General features: G+C 46.6%; 1 protein-coding gene across 2 annotated transcripts in view; it reads left to right on the top strand.

The window, feature by feature from the left end:
* Positions 1-4,526, top strand: part of LOC308466300 (perilipin-3-like) — an 11,862-nt gene extending 7,336 nt beyond the window's left edge. The window contains exons 5-7 of one of the 2 annotated variants that reach the window (XM_080987062.1): positions 89-306; positions 1,146-1,286; positions 3,588-4,526. In XM_080987062.1, the coding sequence (XP_080843188.1) occupies positions 89-306; positions 1,146-1,286; positions 3,588-3,935 (707 nt within the window). In that variant the 3' untranslated portion in view covers positions 3,936-4,526. Of the gene's footprint in view, positions 1-88; positions 307-1,145; positions 1,287-2,950; positions 3,113-3,587 lie in introns of those variants that run through there. The other variant, XR_013980693.1, reaches the window with a different exon arrangement.
* Positions 4,527-9,537: the final 5,011 nt, after the last annotated feature.

The following is a 9,537-nucleotide window of genomic DNA, read 5'->3' as shown; positions in this document are numbered from 1 at the left end:
GTAGGTTTGTGGCGGTAGCAGAACTAAATAGCCACTTAACATGCAAAGGGTTTTTTTTTTTGTCAAGACCGTGTATGTTCTTTTCTAGCTGCCCTCGCAGCCTCTATGGTGATAAACAACCCTGAAGAAGCTGCTGAAACAGCTCCTGTCAAAAAGGAGAAAGAGGAGGAGAGTTACTATCGGCGCTTGGGCGCGCTCTCAGCCTTTTTCCGACACAGAGTCTACCAGAGTTCTCTGGCAAAGATGCAAAGGATCAAGCGAAGCACACAGGAGATACTCTTCCAGCTTCAAGAAGCTGTTTTGTTGGTAAGAACTGAACTACTCCTCTGGTTCCAAGATCTGGCTAGAGGACAGAGGTAGCCCCACCAAGGTGCCCTACGGAAGTTGTGGGACTACAAATCCCATCAGCCCCAGCCTGCATGACCAATGGCTGGAGATGATGGAACTTGTAGTCCAACGCCATGAGAACGTCATGTTGGATATGCAGAAGGGTTAATGGGGTCTGGGCAAGTGGTGTTTGGAATAACCACTGAGACAGAAATGCTTGGCACTTAAAGAAAGATATTAATGGTGGCGCCAGGCATGCCTCCCTTAGGAGTGGATTCCACCAAAGAGAAGCCACCACTGTAAAGGCTCATTTTGTGCCGCTGCTCTCCAGACTTCCCTTGGAGAAGAGATGAGTATAGTGAGTACTCAGCTGAACACTCTTGAAAGTCTAATCCAATACAGTGGTACCTCAGGTTAAATACTTAATTCGTTCTGGAGGTCCGTTCTTAACCTGAAACTGTTCTTAACCTGAAGCACCACTTTAGCTAATGGGGCCTCCTGCTGCTACCGTGCCGCCAGAGCACGATTTCTGTTCTCATCCTGAAGCAAAGTTCTTAACCTGAAGCACTATTTCTGGGTTAGCGGAGTCTGTAACCTGAAGCGTCTGTAACCTGAGGTACCACTGTACTGTAACTCCTGCCCACCTCTTTACTAACTTCTGTGGCAGAACATTGAAGTGGCTTTTAAGATAATGCTTGAAAAGGTCTCTAATGAAAGATGGAAGGGGAGTGGCTGAATGGAGTTCAAGCTATTGGTCAACAATAGCTGCAAGATACTTCTTTATATTGAATGTTAATATTTTGAAAATGCCTTTCCAGATAAAGTACACCTTGCAGTCTCTGGATAGGCAACTGAATCCTAAAGTTGCTAATCACCAGAAGGAAATGGAACCAATCTTGGTGGAGTGGAATGGGAGTCTTCCAATGCCGAGCCAGAGCTATGAAGAGAGTCTTTCAGAGGTATGCTTTAGAGGTAGCAACAGTGTTTCCCAAACTTGGGTCTCCAGCTGTTTTTAGACTACAGCACCCATCATCCCTAGCTAGCAGGACCAGGGGTCAGGGATGATGGGAAATGTAGTCCAAAAACAACTGGAGACCCCAGTTTGGCAAACACTGCTGTAGACCAAGTATGTAGAACCTGTGTCCCTCCAGATGTTTTTGTTGTTGTTTAGTTGTTTAGTCGTTTAGTCGTGTCCGACTCTTCGTGACCCCATGGATCAGAGCATGCCAGGCCCTCCTGTCTTCCACTGCCTCCCGCAGTTTGGTCAAACTCATGCTGGTAGCTTCGAGAACACTGTCCAATCATCTCGTCCTCTGTTGTCCCCTTCTCCTTGTGCCCTCCATCTTTCCCAACATCAGGGTCTTTTCCAGGGAGTCTTCTCTTCTCATAAGGTGGCCAAAGTATTGGAGTCTCAGCTTCACGATCTGTCCTTCCAGTGAGCACTCAGAGTTGATTTCCTTACTTGCAGTCCATGGGACTCTCAAGAGTTTCCTCTAGCACCATAATTCAAAAGCATCAATTCTTTGGCGATCAGCCTTCTTTATGGTCCAGCTCTCATTTCCATACATCACTACTGGGAAAACCATAGCTTTAACTATATGGACCTTTGTTGGCAAGGTGATGTCTCTGCTTTTTAAGATGTTGCGTCTTTTAATTTTGTGGCTGCTGTCACCATCTGCAGTGATCATGGAGCCCAAGAAAGTAAAATCTCTCACTGCCTCCATTTCTTCCCCTTCTATTTGCCAGGAGGTGATGGGACCAGTGGCCATGATCTTAGGTTTTTTTATGTTGAGCTTCAGGCCATATTTTGCACTCTCCTCTTTCACCCTCATTAAAAGGTTCTTTAATTCCTCTTCACTTTCTGCCATCAATGTAGTGTCATCTGCATATCTGAGGTTGTTGATATTTCTTTTGGCAATCTTAATTCCGGCTAGGGATTCATCCAGCCCAGCCTTTCGCATGATGAATTCTGTACATAAGTTAAACAAGCAGGGAGACAATATACAGCCTTGCCGTACTCCTTTCCCAATTTTGAACCAATCAGTTGTTCCATATCCAGTTCTAACTGTAGCTTCTTGTCCCACATAGAGATTTCTCAGGAGACAGATGAGGTGATCAGGCACTCCCATTTCTTTAAGAACTTGCCATAGTTTGCTGTGGTCGACACAGTCAAAGGCTTTTGCATAGTCAATGAAGCAGAAGTAGATGTCTTTCTGGAACTCGCTAGCTTTCTCCATAATCCAGCACATGTTTGCAATTTGGTCTCTGGTTCCTCTACCTCTTCTAAATTCAGCTTGCTCTCCTCACCCCCAACCATGGGCTGGTCTGATGGGAGTTGGGATCAAACAACACCTGAAGGTTACAAGTTTCCCACCCTCCCCTAGTGTAAACAACACTTGGCTATATGGACCAATGTTCTGACTTGGTACAGGGCAGTTTCCTTTGCTGCATTTTCTGATGCTAAGCAACTTTTGTCCCGGGCAAAGTTGCTGGATTTAGGGTGGGTGGAATCTAGCCTTCCTGAAGAGTGAGATGTTTGTGCAAATATTTGCCGCAGTTCTCTGTAAACATGAATGAAGACAATGCCAAGGGTTGGTTCAAAGTTCCTTCGCTTGCGCAAAAAGCATCTCTCTGGCCTCTCACATGGGCAGAAGGGGAAGTAGTGCTTAACTTCCCCCAGCCTGCAGCCTCCCAAAATGGCTCCAGAGCACTGGAGTGGTGTGCGCCAAGCAACATGGACGGTTGCAGCCTTGTAGAGAAATCAGTACTGCCGTTCAGTGCATAAGTAAGTAGACATGCCTTCTTTCTTAAAGGTAAAGGTAAAGGGACCCCTGACCATTAGGTCCAGTCGTGGCCGACTCTGGGGTTGCAGCGCTCATCTCGCTTTATTGGCCGAGGGAGCCAGCGTACAGCTTCCGGGTCATGTGGCCAGCATGACTAAGCCGCTTCTGGTGAACCAGAGCAGTGCACGGAGACGCCGTTTACCTTCCCGCCGGAGCGGTACCTATTTATCTACTTGCACTTTGAGGTGCTTTCGAACTGCTAGGTTGGCAGGAGCAGAGGCCGAGCAACGGGAGCTCACCCCGTCGCGGGGATTCGAACCGCCGACCTTCTGATTGGCAAGTGGTTTAACCCACAGCGCCACCCGTGTCCCTGCTTTCTTTCTTAGCCTCTCTCAAATACTTGTACTGAAAGCTTAGGGTGGTGTAGGATAAACATGTCATCTAACAAGTTCTCTCTTCCCTTCCACTCCATGGCAGGCAGAATCGCAGGTTCTAAGCTTGACCTACGGCATCAGCCAGCAGATGCGGAATATCTGCCAGACATTCTTGGCTAACGCGCAGGGCCTCCCTGTTGATCTCCTAGAAAAGGTGCAGCAAACATATAGCAGCATGGAAGAGCTACAGGCGACCCTCTCCGGTGCCCAGTCCTTGAAGGACCTTCCCAGTGGTAGCCTGAAGGAGAGCCAGGAGAAGATTGAGAAGGCCCAGGAGACCATATTTGAGACCATGGAATACGTGGTTTTGACAACATTGGTGGCTAGGTCTTTTTTTCCTGCTCAAACCTCTATGGAAGAACCTGAAAAGGAGGCAAAGGCAGAGGCCTAAAAGAGTGCCAGACGTGGGGTTCTGCTTGGAACTTGTCTACTTCTCTTGGACCAGTATGTAGTATAAGGATTCTGACTTCTGGAAAAGTGTAAGAACTAAAATTGTCCCTAATGTAAATTCCTTAGACTGGTGATGTTTTTAGGGAATGAGAGATGCTTCCAAATGTTTTAAAACAAACTGTTTATCAAATTTGCACGCACCGTATGCTTAAAGTTCATGACTTCACCCCCACCTTCCAAAATCCTGGGAACTGTAATTTGTTATGGGTGCTCTGTGAAGAGCAATCGACAGTTGCCAGGATCCTTTGGGGAGACCATGTGCTTTAAATCTATGGTGTGTACACAACTGTACTCCTTTTTGATAATTATACTGAGCAAAGCCTTATATCTACAAATCCAAAGGTTCAAATTGACCTAGTCTGGCGAGCTGCAGAAATCTTAAGGGGCCTGCCATGTGGGGGGGGGGGGCAAATACCGATGCAGTGCTATTTAAATATGTCTTGAGTGTTTTATAAATAAAGAGTGGTGAAAAGCTGAGGTATTGTTACTGTTCCTGAACAAAAGTTTGAGCTGCTAGTGCTTTACTGCACAATTGTCCAAAGTGTGGGGGGGGGGTTTCCCTCTGGAGCACAGAAATGGCTTTGTGTATACCAGCCACTGTCATGGCCTCACAAAATGGCCAAGATCAACAAGCACCTTTCTGTACCCAATAACTAGCAAATTGCTACTCTTCCTTTTGGGCAGAGGGAAGATTCAAGACATGGCTGCAGTATTCCTGCAGGGTGGAGGTACCCCACCATAGCTATAGCCAATGGTATCTAAAGCCACTTGGAAATCCCTGGAGAATCAGTGGGGCCATGTTCCCCCAGACTTTCTGCTAGAACAAGTTGCCCACCAGAGCAACCAAGTGAGTTCAGGCCCCAAGACCAGCTTAAAGCTGACCAAAAGGTATTCGCTAATTGGTTTTGTCCATTTGATGGGGTCATTGTTGATGCATTTGAGCACCTTGCCCAAAAAAGGAATATTGGGCAATAAACTAAATCAGATGGATATAATATATATTTTTATTCAACAAAGGGATACTCCATTGGGACCAGTAGGTAAACACATAACTCTCCCTTCAATGAGGTGTTTCCATCCTTTTAACATAATCAACCCTTGCTTTTTATTTTTATTTTCCCTCCCTTCACCCTTAGATCCCAGCACAGGTCACAACCATTGAAAACATAGCATTGAAAACAGTTTAAAACAATGGAACAGAGTCCTAAAACCTAGAATTTGAAGGCAATGATTAGGAACCACTTTGGATTCTGTTCCTTGGAGGTTCCTTTGCCTCTTTTGCTGCCACGGGACTAGTGGAGGGGAAATGAAGGGCGTGTCTCCTTTTATATTTGGGCTGAGGCTCATGTCAACTTTCCGGTTTGTTTTCCTAAAAGAGGAACTGAAAAGAACAGGCGTGTCTCAGCAAAAGCCTGACTGAATTCCACATAAATCCCACTGCTATGTTGTTGTTTTTGTGTGAAAGAAAAATGCACTTTGAACACAGGTAGAGCTCATATCTGGCATAGGAGGGGAGACCACACAGCTGGTAACAGTTCAGAACTAGTCTACACAAAATGCAAACTATACGGGCTATACCCATATATTTAATTTCTGCATTTATCTCCCACCTTTTTTTGCTCCTTACGCCTCATTTAATCCACACAACCCTGTGAGGTAGGTTAAGCTGAGAGGCAGTGGCTGGCCCAAGGTCACCCAGTGAACATCATGTCCCAGGGGGAATTTTAACCCTGAGACTCATCTACATTCGTCAACTTATGACGTTATAAATGTGTTATAACAATGTGACACTAGATGGCGCTGTAGAGCTGAAATCACAAGTCAACAAGAATTTCTGTTGAGCTTTTTGCAACTTTCAAAGCATTGCATAGTATTTTTTTATAGCTGGTCTCCCAAGTCCTAGTCAGACACTCTTAACTACTATACCACATCGGCTCTCAATATGACTGTACCATTTCATACTACAGTGGTACCTCGGGTTAAGTACTTAATTCGTTCCGGAGGTCCATTCTTAACCTGAAACTGTTCTTAACCTGAAGTACCACTTTAGCTAATGGGGCCTCCTGCTGCTGCCGTGCCGCTGGAGCACGATTTCTGTTCTCATCCTGAAGCAAAGTTCTTAACCTGAGGTACTATTTCTGGGTTAGCGGAGTTTGTAACCTGAAGCATATGTAACTCGAGGTACCACTGTACTGGTGAAAGATCACCCAACAAAATGCCACCCCCATTTTAAATTTTTTTATGATTTCCTGTATGTAGAAAACTGGACCGTGTTCATGAAAGATAATCTTACTCGGCTACAAGTGATTGCCAAAGAAGAAGGTTATTTCTAGCAAGCAGAACAGCTCCTTTGGCTTCCAGTAACTGCTGTTCAGAAGCATTACTGTCCCTGGTCATGGAGGCAGAGTACAGTCATCATGGCTAGCAGTTATTCATAGCCATATTCTCCATGAATTTGTCCAATTCTATTATAAAGCTACCCAGTGTCTTCCATAGTTTAACTGATCAGGTCAGGGAGAATGGTTCAGCCCATGAGCCCAGGAAGCAGGGCGGGCAGGTGCCCAGCAGTCAAGTAAATAAATAAAAATACTTAACTAAAAGTAGAAATAATCAGAATATTCGAAATTGAAATGCTCGCTGAGGCCACTTGCATGATGATGTGGCTCATTCTAGTCACGCAACTGGCTACCCGACTGAGCGATAGGCGTGGCTTCCGCAAACTAGCCAATCGTGTCGCAGGTAGCTCGGTCCAGCCCCACCCATAAATCCTGGCTACACCCATGGTTCAGCCTCGTTATCACCTTGACAAGCTATATTTCTTTGTGCAAGGAGAGATTTGGTCCCACCCATTGCCTCCCAGCTGGGAGCAGGTATATATGCAATGCATCTCCTGCAGTCTGAATTGACAGAGTGGGGAAAGCTTCACCACTTGATTCTGATTTATATTATAAACTGCACCTTCTTCCTCTTCCTCTTTATCACTGCATTAAAAGGTAACTGCATGTTCTCCAGATTGCATTCTGGCAGCACTAACTCTGGTACCGTTTGGTCTCTTACATAGAGACTGCCCTCTGCTGCAGACCCTGTTCTGCCCGCAATATTTCTTTGTGCTAGAAGTGGTATTAAAGGCACAAAAACGACACCTGGAAAAGAAAAACAAATAAACTGGTAATCCTATGCTTAATCTGCCGAGATTTACATGTACCGGCCTGTTTCCTTTTATGATTTTGTTCCTAAAGTACATGGCACCTGATCAGCCTGGCTTGAGTTCAAGCTGAGCATCAAAGGAAAATATAGGCACTGTTTGAAGCTGTGGCTGCGAAGGAAGCGAGGAAAGAATTGGAAAGTGATTGACAAGTGGGTGGTTTCACCCATCTATCAAAGTGGCCCACAGGGGGTGAGGGAGCTCTGGATCCGGCCCACCTTCAGCAATCCTCAATGGGAAAGTGGCCTGGAATGAGAATAGTAGCGGCAAGAGGAATCTGCAAAGATATGTTGCATTATAGAGTGCTGCTGTTCAGAAATCCAGTAACTCCCTCCCAACACACACACACACACCGAGGGGAAAGGGAGAGAGTTTTTATTCACACCAGCCAAGTCAGTGAGCATTCTGTCCCTCAGAGCACTCTTAGTTCTCACTGGGCTGTTTTTGGTCCTTTGCAAATTAGAGCTCTCCCTACACACACACACACACACACACACACACACACACACACCCCAAATCACAACAGATCAGTTTCTTACTGAGGAATATTTTTATGTTCTAAAAACTGGAAAATGACTAATGTTATTAAATTAACCTACACTCTTGGAGACTCTTGAGAGTCCCATGGACTGCAAGAAGATCAAACCTCTCCATTCTGAAGGAAATCAGCCCTGAGTGCTCACTGGAAGGACAGATCCTGAAGCTGAGGCTCCAATACTTTGGCCACCTCATGAGAAGACAAGACTCCCTGGAAAAGACCCTGATGTTGGGAAAGATGGAGGGCACAAGGAGAAGGGGACGACAGAGGACGAGATGGTTGGATAGTGTTCTTGAAGCTACCAGCATGCGTTTGACCAAACTGTGGGAGGCAGTGGAAGACAGGAGTGCCTGGCGTGCTCTGGTCCATGGGGTCACAAAGGGTCGGACACGACTAAACGACTAAACAACAACAACAACACTCTTAAGTTGTGCTCCTCCAGGGACTCCAGCCTTCATCTCTAGACAGGAGATGATTTGCACCATTAGAATGCAGGGTTCTGGATATACACATTAGAACTGGTTCTTTGGAGCCAATGGGGCACTGCTCCATCAACTTCAGCCTGCCCTCAGCCAGCCCCCACCTTCTGCCTTCTGTCCAATTCAGAGAGAGGTGCTACCTGTCAGCTTCTTCCTCCCTATTCTCAGTGTTGCGCTTGTAGAATTCAGCAGTGAGGAAGATGGGGACAAAAGTAGAATGAGTTGCCTTTGCCTGCCCTTGGCTCTGGCTCCCCCTGCTGTTGACCTCCCTTGCCTTCCAAATTCAAATGGACACCAGTCACCACTGTAAGAACTTATGAGTGTCGGGTGTTGCGTATGTGCACGCAAGTTCAGTCAAGCACTTACCGTATTTTTTGCCCCATAGGACGCACCGGCCCATAGGACGCACCAAGTTTTTTTGGGGGGAAATAAAGGGGAAAAAATTTATTTCCCCCCCCAGGCGCTTGCGGGGCCGGCAGCGGGGAGAAGTGCTCTTCTCCCCGCCACCAGCCTTCAGACCAGGTCCAGGGACAGCGGGAAGATGCGCTGCACCTCCCCGCTGTCCCCGGAGCTTGCGGGGCCGGCAGTGGGGAGAAGCGCTCTTCTCCCTGCCGCCAGCCTTCAGACCAGGACCGCTGTCCCCCGACCTTGTGGGGCTGGCGCTGGGGCTCTCCTGAAGCCTGGAGAGCGAGAGGGGTCGGTGCGCACCGACCCCTCTCGCTCTCCAGGCTTCAGCGAAAGCCTGAATTCGCCCCATAGGACACACACACATTTCCCCTTCATTTTTGGAGGGGAAAAAGTGTGTCCTGTAGGGTGAAAAATACAGTAAGCACTTACCACAGCAGAGATTGTTTTTACTTGGCAAATACAAACACACACTATATACACACTGTAAACAGTTGCTTATAGAAGTCTTCACTCTCTGAGCCCAGAGAGGGTTCTAGCTTTCAGTGTTCTTGCTTAGACAAAGTCCGCAGAGTAAGTGCGAAGTCCAGTTGTGAAAAGTCTTGCAATGCCACAGTTCTCTTGAGTCCAGAAGTCTTCAGTTTCTTCATCTTCCCTCCAACGATTTCTCTGTACAAAGTCTCCAACAAATTCTTCTCCAACCAACCTCCCACAAGGAATGCTGTAGCTTGAGCTCTTTATTTAGGCCTCACTAGATGCTAATTTGCCCAGCAAGAGAGATAAGAACTCACAAGATGTCTGCAGCTGCACTGTAGGGGGGGGAAATGACATTTCTGCCAACTTATGGAGAATTAACTCTTTCCTTAACAATGAAACCTGCCTGGAAATGTCTGGGTGCCAGCCAGCCATGGCCTTT

Source organism: Podarcis pityusensis (genome assembly GCF_964106645.2).
Source record: "Podarcis pityusensis genome assembly, chromosome: 17".
NCBI lineage: Eukaryota > Metazoa > Chordata > Lepidosauria > Squamata > Lacertidae > Podarcis > Podarcis pityusensis.
Note: the sequence above shows the minus strand (reverse complement) of the source record. Positions and strands in the feature narration are given on the sequence as shown.